General features: G+C 39.9%; 1 protein-coding gene across 3 annotated transcripts in view; it reads right to left on the bottom strand.

Moving 5' to 3' along the window:
- Positions 1-1802: 1802 nt before the first annotated feature.
- The window catches only part of prss12 (serine protease 12), a 24077-nt gene continuing 6807 nt past the window's right edge, over positions 1803-19072 (bottom strand). For all 3 annotated transcript variants that reach the window (XM_030733360.1, XM_030733340.1, XM_030733350.1), the window contains 8 exons: positions 18146-18287; positions 17837-18054; positions 12710-12851; positions 9474-9679; positions 8830-8908; positions 7982-8104; positions 4977-5272; positions 1803-3062 (listed from right to left, as the gene is read on the bottom strand). In XM_030733360.1, coding sequence (XP_030589220.1) covers positions 2740-3062; positions 4977-5272; positions 7982-8104; positions 8830-8908; positions 9474-9679; positions 12710-12851; positions 17837-18054; positions 18146-18287 — 1529 coding nt within the window. In that variant the 3' untranslated portion in view covers positions 1803-2739. The remainder of the gene's footprint in view (positions 3063-4976; positions 5273-7981; positions 8105-8829; positions 8909-9473; positions 9680-12709; positions 12852-17836; positions 18055-18145; positions 18288-19072) is intronic.

Here is a 19072-nt window from a genome sequence, read left to right as displayed (position 1 = left end):
ATACAACAATTAAAACTGAAACTGAACATAAATATGTGGAGAAACAGATCAGACTCAGTTTAATGATAAATCTGTGTTATTAGTGGCTGGGCATTTTTATTTTTTATTAAATAAAAACAGATTTTGCTGCAGCTTATGACCGTTTTTTGTTATTATTTAGTTGAAATGTAATCCATTGATGGAAGAGCAAGCTCACTTTTTTCTTATTTTTCCTAAATGTAGAATTTCATTAATTCTGTCATTACTGGATAAAAATGCTCCATGAGACTTAGAGAAAAACTGTTCCCAGTTTAAGTATTTCTAATCTGATCTAATGTGAGCTTCACTGATAGGTGACGCCTCTCTGACAGCCGCAGGGGAGATGTTTTACTGAGTTACTGTCAAAGGTCACAGTTCAGTCATAGCTGAAACCAGGCCGGGCAGCTTTACAAGAATGAGAACGAGCTGGGAAATGACTGGAGTCTGAACTGGAGCTGGGCCTTGTCCGGTCTGATTCCGTGATCCTGATCTGTTTTGGATCTCTCCTGCTGCGCACGTGTCCTCGGACACGGTTTGCTGATCCGTCACGGAGCGAATCAAGATTCATACTCTGAATTTCAGACATCATAACTTTCAAACTGTTGACAGCATTTAAGGTACTTTAAATATATTTAGTTCAGTTTTCAAGTCTTAAAATTATTTCAACCTCATCTTCACTCAAACATTCACATCATCTCCAAGATCCAGACATTTTCCCATCACTGACCTTTTACAACACGACAAATGATCAGTGATCAGCGTTCTGCGTCTAAAGCTCTAGACAGTTTCGTTTGATTTAAACAGTGATGCTACAGAAGCTGAAGTAAATATTTCAGAGGAACTGACTGACAGTCTGAAAGCTCCATCTGAGCCAATTATAAATGCGTCATCTAATTGCTGTCTCCGTCCTCATAGCCTATCGACAAGTGGATGCCAATAAAGGCGCCGATGTTATGTACATAACATAACAAATGAAAGTCTAGCCTGTATTTCAGTGCCCGTAAAAACATAAACGTATGCAAATGAACTCGCTCCTCAGACGCTCTGACTTATTATGAATGAAGAAATGAATGGGAGTGTCAACCAGGTGGTTCCGGTGTAACAGGAGGGGTAAAGTCAGCGAGGAGGTTAGGTTCACAGAGCCTGTTATCCCGGTAACTAATTGAGAGTTGAAGTAAACTTTCTCTCTGGAACAAAAAGCCCGAGTTTCCCCCCATTTCATCCCATACTGCTGGATACACCAGAAGGCAGTGTTAGATACAAAAACACAAACCATCCCACTACAGTACTACTGTATTCTGTTTCATGGAAAGCAAAGGTGCTTTGAAACGAAGTACAAAGGTATGATGAGGGTTACTTTAACAGCGTAACAAATCTCGGAGAACATAAACTAACACCAAATGCTGGTGGGATATATTTTTGACAGTATTTTATGGAGCTCCTTCCTGTAACAGCTGCTCCAACATCTTGCCTCGTGAATCAGGAATGTTCAGAAACTGGCAATAATTCCTGCAGACACTGCGTGACATAACAGTGCCATTGTGTGCCAGTGGGTGTGCCTACTTTGGCACTTTTCAGACGAAAAAGAATAAACAAACTGAGCTCCATTGTTCCAGTAGCTGTGACCTATTAGGTGTATAGTTAAGAGAGAACACGTAATATAAAGCATAATAGTATAAATATGTTTTTGACTTTTAAAAAATAAAGCATGTTGAGTCATAGTTCGGTGTCACCAATTAAAAACACAAACTCGGATTTTTTTTAACAAAATTTTAGTTTACCAAGAAATGTTGAAGTACACGGAAACATAAAATATGGTCAGTAAACACCGAATAAGGAGGCAGTGGGTGTTTTTTCAAGTGTAACAGATTGTCTCCTCTGTATTGCCAACATGACAACACTCAGTTATCCTACCAAGATCTTTGTTTTTACACAGAGTCACTCTAACAAATCAACACACAAAATGCTTTGTGCTTTGATTCACAAGGACTCAAGTCCCTTCCTTTGACTGCAATGCTAAGCAGTGCTAAGGACAAATACTGACTGGATAGAAATTACAAAAGCCTGAGAGTTACTAAGACCTGAAATCACACAGAAACTTTACATAAACAAGCATGAAATGAGGTTAAGTCATATTTCACGTTGGTAACATGACTAGAATACTTAACACAGAAGCACTGACTATCATGCCTTAAGTACCAAAAAAGAATTCTTAGTGCAAGTATGCAATATTGTGCTATTACGAACTGTGTCAGCATGACAGCATGCATGTTTACTGTATGCTTTTTTTCTAAAACTGTGGTCCCTTTTCAACATTTTCATAGCATATTTCATGTCATAAATTACAACACAACTTCATAACAAAAGCAAGCACAGAAAACACTGTTTAAAAAAATGAGCAGTACACAACTACATAAACGCAAAGATGCTTGACTTATGGAATATATCATTTGAAATGAAAAGCTCCTAAAAATGTTAAATTATTAAAATAAGTGCTAAAAAAAAAAATACTCTCCTCTGTCAAAAACAAAATACAAAAGTCTTCAAGGAGAAGAAAGTCCAACATTGTCTTTTTTTCCCCATCAGTTTAGTCAGGTTCAGAGAAACCTCAGTGGATTATTGAGAACATGATATCAGGTATTAATCACAGAAATATTCTGTTGTGTAAGTTGCCTTCTGAAAGTCAGTCCTTCTGACTGAGATGCCAATTGTTCAGTTTTATTACTTCTTTTTGTCATCGTGTCCAATTACTTTGCGTATCCAGGAAATAAAAGCAGAGACTTTGGTGTAGACACCAGGTGACTGTTGTGTCCTGCAGGCGTGACCCCAGGATGTGACCCCGTAAACCACCCAACCCCCTCCTGGACGCTCACACACCAATGGACCCCCACTGTCTCCACGGCAACTGTCCACGCGCCTTTCTGAATGGTCGCTGCCGGCACAGAGCATGCGGCTTGTGAAGGCTCCGCGAAAATGCTGCTCGCAGTGACGGCGCGGAAATAGTGACAGAGGAGCCTGCTGCAGGGTCTTGGAGTAGGAATGGCCTGGAAAAGGAGCGAGAGCACAGAATGGGAAGTTTCAAGGCATTCACATTTCTTAATGTGACAAAGGAAGAGAGCAATGGTTCCCAGACATTGTTTTCTAATGACATACAGTAATAGCCTGACTATGGCATGTAGGGGTGAGCAGATGTGTGGAGATACCTGCATAACTACTAGCTTAATTACACACTTTCTACAGACATTCGTGGTTCCTGGGGGACGAACTGCATACCTTCCAACACTTAGGTTTAAAAATACACAGGTTTTTCAGTGTGAGGTGGATGAGTGGATAAATACAACCTTGAAAAGCTGCAATACAGTAGCTAGCAAATGTAGTCCATTCAGCATTAAACTGCCTGACAACAGCCACATACACACTCTATGATGTGTGGGTTCCCAGGTTGTTAAAACTGTATGGACTGTGTGTGTGATTAGGATTGGATTTAAAAAAAATCTTCATAGTATTCATTGTAACCTTTCATTTAATGCCATTCTCAAGAATCTTTGTTTGTTTTAGGACTTTGACATAAATGTATGACTGTATGTGCAAAACAGGAAGTGTTTGCATTGTATTAAGTTCTTTGTAGCATGTGGATTTTATCATTTAGTTCACAATACCAGAGTGCTTTTGATATTTGTGATTATGAAGTAGTGAGCATTACTTTTGCTTTCTAAATTTTGAAACTTAACTGACTCTCATTTATTACATTCTTACGAAGGAGATTAGAGGGCTTAAAATCAGTTTTAAGCTTTCTAGCTAATCCCTCCTTTCTTTCCACATGGCTCCCACTTTGTCTCCTTTAATAAACATTGTTTTTTACATCTGCTACAGCATACAGAGCCAGCTAATGGTCAAACAAGAAGAAGCAACACAGATAATATCCATTTTGGGCTTCCAAAATTGTGTCGTTGGAACACACGCCCAAACATTAGGGAACCACTGCTAAAAACTGAGCCCACTGCTCTGGAGTTGTGGGTGGTTTCTTTCTCTGACCCTCTCCCACACTGTTCCTAACTATCCAAGGCAGCTTAGGGTGGCACATATGTGTAAAATTTGCTTGTGTGTGTGATATCAGAGGGGCACCGACAGCTGTACAGAGCACACACGTCCTCACGCCCTCAATAGCCTGCACCGCCTCACTTAAATAAACTAAACAAAAAGCGCTCTTTCCCACCCACCAAGACAAACACAAAGGTTTTATCACGTGAATTCTACTACTTAGAATCCATGTATGACACACACTCCATTCTTAGTACAGAGTGTGCGTACTTGCATGAGCGCTGACTGCGTACTTTTGAGTCACTGTGATTAATGACATCAGCGTGTAATTTAAAGATGGCTAACAGATGTGCACGTGCACACATGGTCAAGTGTATGGACAGGGACAGAAGATGAAGTCAAACAAGCGCAATTTACTGGTGAGGGACTCATCTTTACTTCATCTGGCTTTGCAGGTGACCTTTAAAAGCACATTCGAATGGCATTTTCCTTCAGGATACGAAACTAAATTTTTCTGCTCTTTGCAGAAACTCAATACAAAACCATTCCTGGGGTGCACTTGTTCCCCTTTTTATTGCCTTATTGTTTCAAAGCACCACTTTGCTTGCTGAGTGTTTTTCTTAACACTCAAAGTCATTTAGAGGTCCCCGTGAGCTTTAAAATAAATATTTTCAATATTTCAAACTATTTTCAGTGAAAATCTAACACAAAACTGAAAAAATGCAAATATCAGATAATTTGAAACCACTTTTAAAGTTGCAAGTTTTTGTTTTATTTTTCGTCTTATTTTAATATACTGTGACCCTGCGGCAATAAATAAATAAATGAAAAAGAAAAGCTGTTATATAGTAGCTAGCAAATTATATATATATATATATATTTATTTATTTATTTGTTATACACATACACACCCTCACCTGTGTCACCCCAGCCCGTTATGTGACAGTTGCTAGCTTGTTTGAGCACTCGCTCTTTCTTCATAGGCAGACAGGCAGGAAGGACATGCCGGCTGAATGACACACACTCTCCCGGTATCTGGCCCACCGCCCCCGGTGACAGATGAACCAAAGCCAGGTCGTAATCATTGCTATGGGAGTGGTAGCTTGGATGGAGGACAATTTGATCAACACCGTACTCCTCTTCATACTCCTCAGGGACCAGGGAGTGGTAATCTCCCACTCTGACTTTATACTGCTTGGTGCTGTTTCCATACCTGCAGAGGGATGAATCGAGTGACGAATGGTGTGTTTGTAACACAAGCAATACTATCATATAAGCTTTTATGAGATCTGGCAGCAACAGTTTAACTACAGTTGGCAAAAGTAAATGCATTTTACACGAAGCTGTAAAATCCTCTAAACCGGCTGCCTCTGAATTTCCGAACACATTTGTAGGTTTTGGTATAAATGTGCAACGTTATTGTAAGAAACAATACAGCCTCAAATCTTTGTGCAACTGTCTTGTTACCACCTCATCACACAAATACTGCAGTAAAACAGGGTTGAGAGATTCTTGCAATACTGCTGAGGTCTAAATAAACAGAATATGACACCAGTGAGAGCTAATCATTCTCTCTGTGTGAAGGTGTTATTGCTTGACTCATAGTTTTAAATAGCGGTGTTTCACACAGCTTCCAGTTATTTCTTAGAGGTGTTTGGACTTTTTGAAATAGAAGGGGAAATACATAGAAGAGAGGAGGAGTGAGCCTGACACAAAGAAATGAGGAAGAGAAGAAGAGTGAAAGAAGGCGGCCTGTTGATCATGACTGTGTAGTTACACACGGTGCAGTGTTTCCAGTAAGATCTCTTGACCTGGGAATGTCACCGCATTCTTGGCAGAGCAGAGACACTGCTGATCAGCCTTTTCACTATGTGAATCTTTTTGCGCACACAGGCGCGAAAGTTTTGATATCCACACAGTCACACATATTATTAAAAATAAATTGAATCTAGAGGCACAAGCAACCAGGCTTGATCCTGCACTTAAGACAAAATCTCCAGATTAGCATGGATCTTTCACATATTGCTGTTGTTGCTAAAATCTGTATGTAATATTAGTGTTGGCAAGCCTGTGGCTGTACAGTTAAAAGGTCAACACAAATGAGGCCAATTTTTATTAAGGTACTAAGGGCAATAAAATTAAGCTAGTAAGGTTGAACAGCTTTACTTAAACATTTCATATTTAAAATCACCCACACTTGTGAGCAAAAATCAAGCAAACACAAGTGAATGGACCGACTTGTTCATCCGATTTCTCTGGCCTGTGAGGGCTGCGTGGTAATATATCTTTGTTTGTTGCTGTGTGTAACTTTGTGATTGTGTATGCATCACTCTATTTTGGTTAGAGTATACTGAATGAAAGGTGACACTGAAGTCGGAAGTCTTTACATCTCTTTGTCCTCTGGCTTGCGTACAGCAAATTTCTTTTCAAAGCTGTCATAACTGAGGCTAACAGCTTGAGACATTGTAAACCAATATGTAATCAGGAAGATAAGAGAAGCAGCAGAGATCTATGTACATGTATCAAATAGCTGCCCTCTGCATACTCCATGGCAGCCACTGAAGACTTAAATAGCTGAATTGGTTATCTGTGAATTCTGTGCTCACCATTTCATGTGTCACTTGCTAGACTGTTTAATGTGTTTAATTCCTGTTTAATGTGAATTTCAGTGTATGCAGATGGCAAAAGAGTTGCAATAACTGGTCATAATAACTTTGGTTGTGCTGCAGTCTCCAACATCTGTTTTTCCCTAGTGTGACGGTGGCTTGTTTGATGTTGCACCTAAACAAACCTATCATCTCAAAGTATTTATTAGCCAAACAAGTTCAGAGCAAAACAGCACAAAAGATGTCCACAAACCTGAAATGAAAAGCACCTTGAGGTGACTGTAGTTGTGATTTGGCACTATATAAACAGACCTAAAGTGAACTGAAACAGGTTTTAATGTCTCTATGCTATGAAGCAGCAAGCAATGTGTTTCTAATATTAGATAAGCTTGGCTCTCAAGTCTGACAACTCAGTCCCACCCTGCAAGATGAAGGAATGAGTTCCTTAGGTTTCGTTCTCATTAAGCTGTGGCTGTCTGAATTGGCAGTGAAAGTGGGGCCACACATGATATATTAGAAGTTTTCTCTTACAAAGCAAAATCATTGAAACCTTGGTGATTAACTAATCACTAGGTAATCACTCCTAGAAATCCTAAGCATTGTTAATTTGGAGCAGTTTCTGTGTTCTTTTAAAGGAGCAGAAAGCAGAGGAGTTCTTGCAGATATGGCCTCTGACAGTTAAAGTGGTCTGGGAATGGCTTGGGAAATGGCACTGGGAAAGATTTAGTGAAAGATTTCTTCCTCTCTGTAATATGGAAATACTGGGATTTATAGTCATGCAGCTTCTGAGGTCTGTAAGAGGTTATTGTTCTCCCACCAAACCCATGGAACTAAAAGCAGGTAACAACCATGAGATATTATCTGCAAAATAAAGCCTGACAACCCAACATGTACTGTGCAATCATTAAATGTGGACTCTTTGTTTTTCCACTGCCTTCTCTACTGTACGCACTGAGTGATAGATTTTAGGTTTGTGGCACCATGTGGAGGCCCCAGGTCCAGATGAAACTGAGATGAAGTAATGGCCTTTCTCCCTGACACCTGCACCACAACCACAGCCAAACCACCACTGATTAATGCTCACATGTTGAGTTCTCAGGCACTCTATCAGTCTTGAGCATGTGCACACATTGTGTAGCTGATTTGGGGTGAGTTCAAACATAAAATTTTATGCAAAACATCTTTAACATTGAAGACACAGGCAGAGCAAAACGTATGCGTAGGCACACTCCACATTTACACTTCAAAATATATGCAATATATATAAAAAAAAAAAAGTAAGTGCATTTGAGTATTAGCAAATGTGTGTTTTTGACCTTTTGAAGCAGTGTGCTGAGGTGAGAACCCAGCAGGTGTCAATAAGTGTTGCTCCACAAACCAACCTCCCGTCTCCTCGAGAGCCTCGCAGACGAATGGCAGCCTGCCATGGCCAACCACCCCTATAAACAAACACAAACATGCCAAACATGCACGCATACAGGTGCATATAAATAGACAAGCAAATATGTAAGTAAACAATAGCGTTAAGGTGCAAATACAGAATTCACACTACAGTGAACCCTCGTTTATCGCGGGGGTTACATTCGAAAAATAACCCGCGATAGGCGAAATCCGGGAAGTAGTCAGCTTTATTTTTTGCAATTATTATACAGTACTATAGAAGGAAACCAAAGATCAAAACCTGTTTTCAAGCCGAACACATTCTGTGCTGGACAGAGACGAGGGACGGAGGAGATTGATTGACAGCCAATCAGGATGCAGAACACAATGCGCGTTCATACACTGTTAAAAAAAAAAAAAAAGCATAAAAAACTGCACTAAAAAAATCCGTGAAACAGCGAGAGGTGAAGCGCGTTATAACGAGGGTTCACTGTAATGGATTTTAATCTTATTCAGATAAAGTTGAAAATTATACTACATGTTATTTTACTGTGTTTTAATGTCAACCATAATAGTATTGTCCTATGATTCATAAAAGCAAAGCCACAGATAAATGTCAAAGATTTTGACAGTAAAACTGTATTTCCTCACATATAGCTTCAGATCCGTTGTTTTCCATCGAAGATTTGCTGACTTGAAAATGTGACCATTATTCTTTATTCTATATATCTCTGACAGGCTTTTTCCATGCTGTTATTAATCCCTGCTGTCCCTGCCAACTTACCTCAGAGAGTTTTCTCCTCCTATGATTCGCCGCTGGCGTGTGTGTATGAGCCGCAGACCACAAATTGAGTTCACAGGATCTGACAGAGACAAAAGAGGGACCAGTGGTTGTGTATATATGAGAACCCGTGGGAGGGTGATGATTGCTAAACCATACATTTCAGCTCCAGTGTTGGTATCATTAAATGTTTAGTCTGGTCAAAAAAACATAATTCTTCTTTTCTTACTAAACATGAACCTGAAATCAATTAAGAAATAACTAAATAAAGAGATCATTTTCATACTTTGTGTCTATGTGATGTTCAAATCTACAAGCAATGGAGACAAAACACAGCCCTGCACCGGTAATGTGAAAAATGGTAGCATTAGAACATGTGCAGGTAATAGAGAGCATTGTGTGAGTCTGCCCTGATGTGCCACAGACAGGGTGAAGCAATAACGCTCTCCATTTTACCATGTGGATATACCCAATCACTGAAGTCCCATACTTTCTACTCAAACTTTAAACCCTAGTTCTTTAATCAGCCATTCATATCTTTTGAGTTTTTTTAGTGTCTGTGACATTTTTCTGGTTTCCATATAAATAATAAAAGCTCCATTTACATTCAGAGCATCTTAAAGTGAAAAAAACAGCTCCTGACTGACCTTTAACCACTTTATAGCTGGGCTGCGATGCTCCATAGTCACATATGACCCCAGCGTCCTCACTGTGGCGGCAGTTGTGCGTTCCTGGAACCTGCTTGATACAATCAGCCAATGAAAGCTCCTCCCCAGTGCACTTCACATTGTCCACATGGATGGGCCCCGTCCCTTCACCGAAGTACGCCATCACGCGGGCCTTTGCCACGCCACTTCGGAGAACAGACGTACAGACATTTCACTGCTTTCTCAATTATAGAAAACAAAAACAACCACAGGCAGAACTGTCCAAAAAGCAGCAACGAGAAAGTATGTGCTGCAAAAATACAGCTATTTGTAGTCATCTTTTTTTTTAACAGATGTACTTTATAATAGAAGCAATTAAAAAAATAAGGTGAAGCTTGAGAAGCTTAGTGATAATATTTAAAGATCTGATGGTGAGAGACAGTATTTTATTGTTCTGAAGCAATGGCAAAGTTCGTGTTGCCATCAGTGAACCTGACAGGCATGAAGTTCTACTGAAGCCACAGTGACTCAAACTGTATTATACCCTTCATCTGATTGGTAATAGAAAACTATGTGGAACTGTGCAGGAGCTTTGCACCGTGTTTTCTGCATTGGTGTTTGGGCAAGCTGCAACAATTTAAAACTCTGACAATGAGCTTCTGCTAGTATTTGAAGTGGAAAATGTCTGTTATGTAACAGTGTAATGAGACATATGTGAGCTATGCCAGATTTATGTTTTTTCTTTCAGCTGTAAACATGACTGACATGACCGACAAGGTTATTTCCATCTCATTCCATTTCACCTTTAAATGGCGTTACAGTTGAAGACTCAGGAATGCAGTGAGTGTAGAAGTATAGATGGTGATGACGTGTTGGTTTAGATTTTATGGTTTGAAATGCTCAGGCTGTGACATAAACCAGGCCAACAAACTTTTACAATAACAAAACTTTGTACCATTATGTCACTCCTGACTTTAATTAGCAAACAGCTAACACACACTAACCTGTAGGATGTACTTGTGTAGGCAGAGGCTGTGACTGTGAATTTAATTAAGATCACAAGATAACTGAAAGAGAGGGTCTTATGTTGGATCCCTAGAGTTTGGTGGGTGACAGGTCTTGTATCCCCAGTCATCCACTGGGAATCTCATGTCTCTTACTGAGACACCTCGTGTTGGGTCTGCGTCTTCCACAGATCCCTAAGCAATACTTATACACATAGAAAGTGACCCCCCCTGAGTTGCTTGGAGCTACACCTAAAGACTGACATCATGCTGGCTTGGTGTGTCTCTTTAGCAACACACAGTTAAAGTACACTAACAATCAAAAATACAAAGCATGAGTTACTTTGCATATAAATCACTCAAGTTGGAAAGGGCAGCCAAGTGTTTTGTCAGACATCCTATTTCATGTGGTGACACAAGTATGTCTTGTATTCAGTCACTGTGAATGCACTTATTGTCTGACTGTTTTTGCCAGCCTATTTTATTCTATTGAACAAGGACATGAACCCTTTGAGTTTAAGACTCTTTGTGAAAGTGTATTTGCCAAAGGTAAGCAGCATTAACCCTTTACAGGCCATTCAATTTTAGAAGTATTAAGAGACGTGAACTCTGATTGGTCAAATGCAATTATGTCACGAATTGGAATTTAATTATGTTTCTACAGCCTCACAGAGAGGCATGGGGAAGCCAATTTTGATGTCCACTAAAGTTACCAAATATGGTTCCTTGTCTAATAAAGGGTTAAGCTAGGGCATTCTTTGGAGCTCCTGGAGAAGAACGGCACATGCATGGGCAGAAGCATGCAAACACCACACAGATATGCTCTGCCTGGGCTTGAACCCAGGACCCTCTTGTTGTAAGGCAAGAGCCACCATGCCATAGTTTTAAATAGAGCTGACAGAGATTCTGTCGCATTTGATCATGATGCAGCAAATGGCTGGAGATGGAAAGAAAAAGTTCTCTTTAATACATTATTCTTTTCATGTCATAAACCAAGAGAACAGTATTTAATGTTCAAATACCTTCCGGAAGTTTGCTCTAAACTAATAGTAGGTTTTAATACAAAACTTTTGGCTGCTCCCTTTAGGGGTTGCTACAGAGGATAATCTGCCTCCATCTCGAGCATCCTCTTTTGTCACACCAAACCTCTCTCTGTCCTCCTTCATTACATCCATGAACCTCCTCTGTGGTCTAACTCTTTTCCTCCTGCCTGGCAGCTTCATCTTCAACATCCTTTGTCCAACATATCCACTATCCCTCCTCTGCAAATCATTTCAACTTCTAACCCTTGCAGTCATGCTATGTATATAATGACCTTTCCCCACACCCTGTGTGAGACAGAATGATAATTCTAACATGGCTTTACATGCATTCACCACACTTCCACTGACTCTCACACTTATGAACTCCAGATGTGTCTTTCATCTACAGATGCGTCACAGAAAACTGGGTGACTAAAGGATGAGTATCTTTTGCTAAGGACTGATGAAAAAGAAAATGAAGACAGTTTGTTATAGTAACGTAGTCCCTCGTCATCTCAGTGTTATTGCTCTTGAAAACAAGAAAGCATCTCAGAAGAAAAGAAAATGGGACCTTGGGACAGGCTGTTTAATGCCTGAAACATATCTGATACTTCAAATGGGTCTTTTGCACCATCGGCCTGCCTTTTTTAATTAGATGTTTATTTTTTGTAATAGCTACAGATAAGATCACCAAGAAAAGCTCATACCAAGTATTTTAACATTTCCAAGCAGAAAAAAAAAGAAAGAAACAAATGTAATCTTTTTTTTTAAAGATTTAAAATGCACTGTAACATTTGTACTGTAGATTAGCTGGAGCATTTCAGATGTGTGATGAAGCGTGAAGTGGAAACAGATAATGACTGTGTGATGAGAGAAGTGTGTGTGTGTGTGTGTGTGTGTGTCAAATGCCATGTCAAATGTCAAGTGTTGATGGATTTTTCTAACAGAGTAGACAGTCTGGATTCACTTAAGTGAGCATGTATAGAGAGATTACATTGCAGTTCCACAACATACAGCTAAGCTTCTCTTGAACAATTCACAGTTCCTCTGTTTCAAAATCCTGATCCTGTGCAACACTGTGTACATTTTTTAACTCAATTAGTGGTTTTACTATTTTCATAGAATAATTGAAAGATGATGATCAGATGAATCAAGTTCAAGTGTTAAGTTAGCCTATTCCACTTTTTCCCACATGCATAAACATACATACCTGTAGCCTAACTGTCTGCACACCACCTCAGCATCATGATCGGTCCATCCATCATCACAGACGGTCCCCCACTGACCAGACAGGTAGAGCTCAACACGACCTTCCCTAGGTCTCTCTCCTCCCACTAGCCTTACTGGCACACCTGAAGAAGACACACAAACAAATTAAGCTGGTAATACACTCCTGATCAAAATCTTAAAACCAGTTAAAAAAATTGCAAGAATTTGCATTTTGCACTATTGGATCTTAAGAAGGTTCTAAGTAGAGCTTCAGAATACAAAAAGAAGAAATCGGCACAAAAGACAAAAACTTTTGAGCAGGGAATTTTTTTGAAAACTGCATTTACACTCAAACATGATTTTTTCAGCTGATCAAAAGTTTAAGACCACAGCTCAAAAAAACCCCAAAAACCCCCTCAAAAGAGAAATCAAAAAGTGTCAAAAAAAGGACTCAGTAATGAGTAGCTCCACCATTCTTGTTGATCACTTGAAACAATCGTTTAGGCATGCTTGATGCCAGTGTTTCCAGGAGGCTAGTGGGAACGTTGCTCCAAGTGTTGAAGATGGTTTCACGAAGGGCATCCACTGTCTGGAACTGATGTCCATTTTTGTAAACTTCCCTTGCCATCCATCCCCAAATGTTCTCAATCGGATTTAGATCAGGGGAACATGCAGGATGGTCCAAAAGAGTAATGTTATTCTCCTGGAAGTAGTCCTTTGTCAGGTGGGCATTGTGAACTGCAGCATTGTCCTGTTGAAAAACCCAGTCATTACCACACATTACCCCCCCCCCCCCCCCCACCGTGCCGTGTAAAATATCTCAGATCTCGTTGTCATGCCAGTAACGTTGGAAGGCATCAGGACCATCAAGGTTAAATTTTTTCTCATCAGAGAAGACAACTTCCTTCAAACTTTCAATGTCCCATGTTTGGTGCACCCTTGCAAAGTCCAAATGGGCAATTTTGTGGCGTTGAAGAAGACGTGGCCTTTGAAGACATTTTTTGTTTCTGAAGCCCTTCCCTCGCAGATGCCGTCTGATGGTTATTGGGCTGCAGTCGGCACCAGTAATGGCCTTAATTTGGGTAGAGGATCATTCCGTGTCTTGACGGACAGCCAATCGGATCCTGCGGCTCAGCGCTGGTGAAATTTTTTTGGGTCTACCACTTGACTTTTTGTTCCATAACCCTCAGGATCATAAAAAAAAATGCAAAATGACTGTCTTACTGCGTCCAACCTCAGCAGCGATGGCACGTTGTGAGAGGACTTGCTTATGCTGCTCAACAATCCTACCATGTTCAAAGTCAGTGAGCTTTTTAGCTTTTGCCATCAGGAGGTCTTGACAGTGTAAAGACTTGACAGAAAATGACATGGAATCCAAATTTTTGCACAGCTTTTGGCTTTTAAAGGCTATGTTCTTAAACTTTTGATCAGCTGAAAAAATCATGTTTGAGTGTAAATGCAGATTCCCTGCTCAAAAGTTTTTGTCTCTTGCGCTGATTTCTTCTTTTAGCATTGTGAAGCTCTACTTAGAACCTTCTTAAGATCCAATAGTGCAAAATGCAAATTCTTGCAATCTTTTAACTGGTCTTAAGATTTTGATCAGGAGTGTATATATACAGTAAATATGCCATTCGGATTTAGTTGACTGAAGTTGTCTAAAACCCAGAATCTCGAAATGCTCAAATGCACACACCAAAAACAAACCCAATCCTCCAGGCAAACTTGTCTGTTTTCTTACACAAAACCACCTTTCACCCTCTGCCTGTGGATGTGTGTGTGTGTGCGTGTGTTATTTTCACTGGCTCTCTACTTTTCACACACACTCTGTCTTGTTCTTTCTCACTTTCAAGTGCTGTTCACTTACTGTTAATCAAATCAGTCTGTGCTTTACATTGAAATGACGTATTAGTTGTGATGCCAAGATAGGCGCGCGTGCGCACACACACACACATTTAAGTGAATACTAATGTCTTTCCCATCTGCAGACATTTTCAGGATCAGTTTACATCCTTTCAAAGTTTCAGCTAAATCGGATTTTTTTGATTGCCACTGAATCAATATACCTGAGACAGAAAGAAGAAAGATTTTCTCATGGAATTTTCTTTCCTTTTTTTAAAGAGATCATTTTAGAGATATTATCATTTCTTATGTGTTAAGTAGTTTTAGTCTAAACATTCCTAAGCACAAAATCTCAGCATGAAATTATTCTGGCTGTATGGAGTTAAATGAAATGCCAAAAATTCAGTCATTCTGCTAATGATTGCACGTTTTGGGACACAGGGATTTTAGAAGGGTGAGATTAGGGTAGGGAGAGTTAACTGTGGGAATGTTTACATCTTAAATGGCGTTGGTTATGGAGGAAATGTTTGTCCTCCTTCGAAACACAAACAGTTCTTCCTCTCTTGGAGTACACACACACACACATGCAGACACAATTGCGTTTAATCACCCAGAGAACATTACTGACCTTCATTTTCTTGAGACTTACCCCAATCATAATCCTAACCCCATCCTCCTCAACTGTAACCTTATGCCAACATTAACATAAAAATTCAATTTTAATCAATGGGTTTTGTTCAGAAAGGACGCAGGTCTCCTCAGTGTGACTATGTAACCGTATTTATATCCCCACAGCATGAGTAATAAAACTAAACATAAACACACACGCGCGCTACATTACTGCTCTGACACGGCCCTAATATGATGATCTATCACAACAGAGAGTTAAAGGCTGAGTGGCTGGTTTATCTGGCCTGCCTAGCTGCTTTTTTCCCTTTTCCAAAAACAACACAGTCTGATCTGCCTTCGGCATGCCGAGGGGAGAGGCAGGGATTTGCTCACACATGTAAACACTCAAACACAAACGCACAAACACTCCATAGTAATAACAGAATTCTTGAGTTGCATGTTTGTGGGATGAGAGTGTCCCTCAGGCTATTGCCAAACAGCGTAAGCCACCTACCCCCCCCCCCAAATGAAAAAGCCATTTCAGTTTGTGCATGCGCTTTACACAAAATTCAAAACTGTCCTCACTCAGGATATGAAAAGAAACACACAGTGTCTTTTCTGTGTCATTGACCAGACTTATCAGATTCGTACATGTGGCATTTGCAGAATGATGTGAAATCTGACTCACAACTTTGCTTCATACCTTTAAAGATCTTTGACAGTGTCTGGAAGCTACAGATACAAACTTGATTGATGGTGCTGCTGTTCAGCCCTTCCTCAATCTTTCCGCAAGTTTCTAACATGACTGCAACTATGTCTCATCCTATAAAGAAGTAAGAAGTGCAGTTTTGCAGTAACACTGATCTTGTGTTATGTGATAGGCCAGCCATACGTGTGGACTGGTGCCTGGCAGAAGTTGCTTTACCCTGAGGACTTACTGTAGGTAATGCTTTGCAGTGGAGTCATTTGATCATGATGACTTTACCATCATGCCAAGTTATTAGGTTGGACAAGCCAACTGACAGCTGTGCTTACTAGAGTTAACATGGCCTACATCATTCTGTGTCACTTGGAAAATGTTGTCTTTGTTTTTCTATGCATGACGAGCTCTAATTGTCTGCAGGTTGAGTGCATGTCATGTCATGTAAGAAATCAGCTTACCCTTCCATTACCTGGTTTTATGAAGGGAAGGCAAATTACAAAGACTCTTTAATCATTCTGGGTTCCTGTTTCTCCCGGTCATAAAGTAGGCCTATAAGTAAAAAGCCCTTTAATAATTTATATTTATGCTGCTAAAAGTAAGATGTTCCCACACTTATTAGTCTTCCTGATTACATATGCTTGTCATTCTGCTAAACCTAAAAAGAGGAGGCAGAATTCAGCTTCTTTGAGCTCAGAAGGTCAGTAGTAGTCTGGAGCTAACCTCATATGGGCCATAAAAGTGATTAAAAGTCACATAATGTCAACACTACATGTCAGTATCCCAGTGAAGACATGTTAAAATGCTCTCTTACAGAATCATGAAAAAACTGGCTGTGACATCCTGAAACCATTTACACCACTGACTATTATATTGTCCCAAACAGAAATATTTATCTTTCTGAAACAGAAGCACATCAGCAATCCCACTGGAGCTTTGTGTTGAATCGATCAAGTTTTACTATTTGTGGTCATGGACAAGGGCCACCAAAGATTTGGGAAGAAAAGGTGAATGAAGATTTCCTTGAATTTCTAAAAACTAAATCATATCAGTATTATTAATCTTCATCCATGCAGATCAAGAAACTGATCCTGGAGATTTTGCTTAAATTAATTTCCTGGAAGATCTGGAAAATAAAACAGGTTAACTGAATCTTGGGGCATACCATAAGTCAAACAGGATGATCTCTACTGGGCAAAGATTGAACAAACATGAGAGAGAAAATAAATCTACTGATGAGCAATACCAAAAGCATTATTATGGACTTAAGAGAAGAGAGCCTTAAAACATAATTAAAAGTGTATTAAAATGCATTTCTTTGCTATGGTTAACTATGAGCCCTGAATGTGTGCATGCCCGTTTCCTACATTTTTTTAGAATAATCCAGCCTACAGCTTTAAGTAGCATTATGCTTCATATATAGTGATATATCTACATTTATGTATTCACATATATACTACTAAAAGAACACTTGGAAAACACAACATATCTCAGTGGGAAAAAGACTGTGCTGGAAGATACAGCAAACTTTTTGGCAATGACACATACTGATGATCATGCAGGAGGAATTGGACTACCTGTGCAACCTCTGTATGGCCTCATGCTACCAGTAGTGACACTGACCCTAAGCAAATCATTAAAAAAACAGTCTGAAAAGATGAGGAGGGAAAAACGTGAGTGGCCTCCAACTGTAAAACCATTCGTGTTTTGGTGGACGCCTCATAGTTGCCCCTCTAGTGTGCCTGTTGTTAATTTCATTAACACCAAAGTAACTGAAACTGATTGACAACCCTCTCTGCTACTTAACTGACCAGATCAATATCTCAGAAGTTGAATTGACTTTATGCTATATTCTGATTTAAAAAGTGTTTCTTTATTTTTTTTTTAAGTTGTGTACATTGTAATATACTAGTACACATGACCACATATATAACCATGCATCTGTCCCATTATATATAACCTTTTAATTTACAGTCTTACTTGTTGGCAGACTCTCTCCATTGTGCTCAGGTCTGCATGCAATGTTAACATCTTCATGGTGTGTACAGTCATGTCGGAGCCACTCCCTCCTGTTACACAGCAATAAGCTAGGTTCTTTTCCTGTGCAGCTCACATCGTCCAACAGAATAGGGCTTGATCCCACCCCGAAGCGTGAGACTGGAGTGCCTAACCCTCCAGGAGGGAGAGTCTCACCCACCCTGCAAGCCACGCATGTAGACACATATCCACAATCAAGCAAACAGTAATAAATTGAAATTCACGTGACTGTGCGTGAATACTTCACATTACCTGTAGCCAAGCTGTCGGCACACCACTTGTGTGTTAGAGTTTGTCCATCCATCATCACACACAGTCCCCCACTGACCACGGTAGAAGATCTCCAAACGCCCCTCGTGGCTGCCGGTACCCCCAACCAACCTAATAGTACCATCTGGAGAGAGATCAAGTGTGACAGACAGAGAAAGGGAGAGAGAGAGAGAGAGAGAGAGAGAGAGTGAGAGAGAGAGACAGAGAGAGAGACAGGGGGGTGGATGGGTAGATAATGGGGTAAATGTAAACATGTTGTATAAGCGCTTTGAGTGCTCAGACAGAGTAGAAAAGCGCACTAGTCCATTTACTATTTATCATAAATGGGTGGGTGGGTACATGAGGTAGGTTGGGTAAGGGTTTGACAGAAAGAGTAATGTCCTTTCATATTTGGATACATTTCTTCCAATATCTGATACTTTACTTTAATCTTTGATCACACAGCTGTGAATAACACTGTGAAATGTAATTTATAATGCTATACTGGATGAAAAGCTCTGGCAAATCCTGTTTGAAATAAGTGGTCAGTTTGTGTAACCAGCATCAGTTCTTGAGAATTCTGCCTTAATCTTCTGGTAGCCTACCAACACAGCAGACTCGTATTCCTCTTCCCCACTGTTTGTTTAAGATGAACAATGGTCAGGTCTCTGTTTTGGGGCCTAGAGTTTCACCTAAATAAATTTGCCATACCTTTTAGAAAGTGGGCATTCTGACTTGATAAAGAAAAACAAGAGAATGCATGAAAGAGATCAATGAACACCTGTCACCTGCACAGTTTCTGAGATACTGAAAGCGTGACAGACAGACAGAAACGTGATCCCTGGGTCTCTCTGCCTCTCGGCAGGCGACATAAAAATAGATGTAAAAAATTGCACCTAATGGAATGCAATATTTGTTAATGTTATCAGT

The sequence above is a fragment of the Archocentrus centrarchus genome, chromosome 1 (genome assembly GCF_007364275.1).
Source record: "Archocentrus centrarchus isolate MPI-CPG fArcCen1 chromosome 1, fArcCen1, whole genome shotgun sequence".
Lineage (NCBI taxonomy): Eukaryota > Metazoa > Chordata > Actinopteri > Cichliformes > Cichlidae > Archocentrus > Archocentrus centrarchus.
Note: the sequence above shows the minus strand (reverse complement) of the source record. Positions and strands in the feature narration are given on the sequence as shown.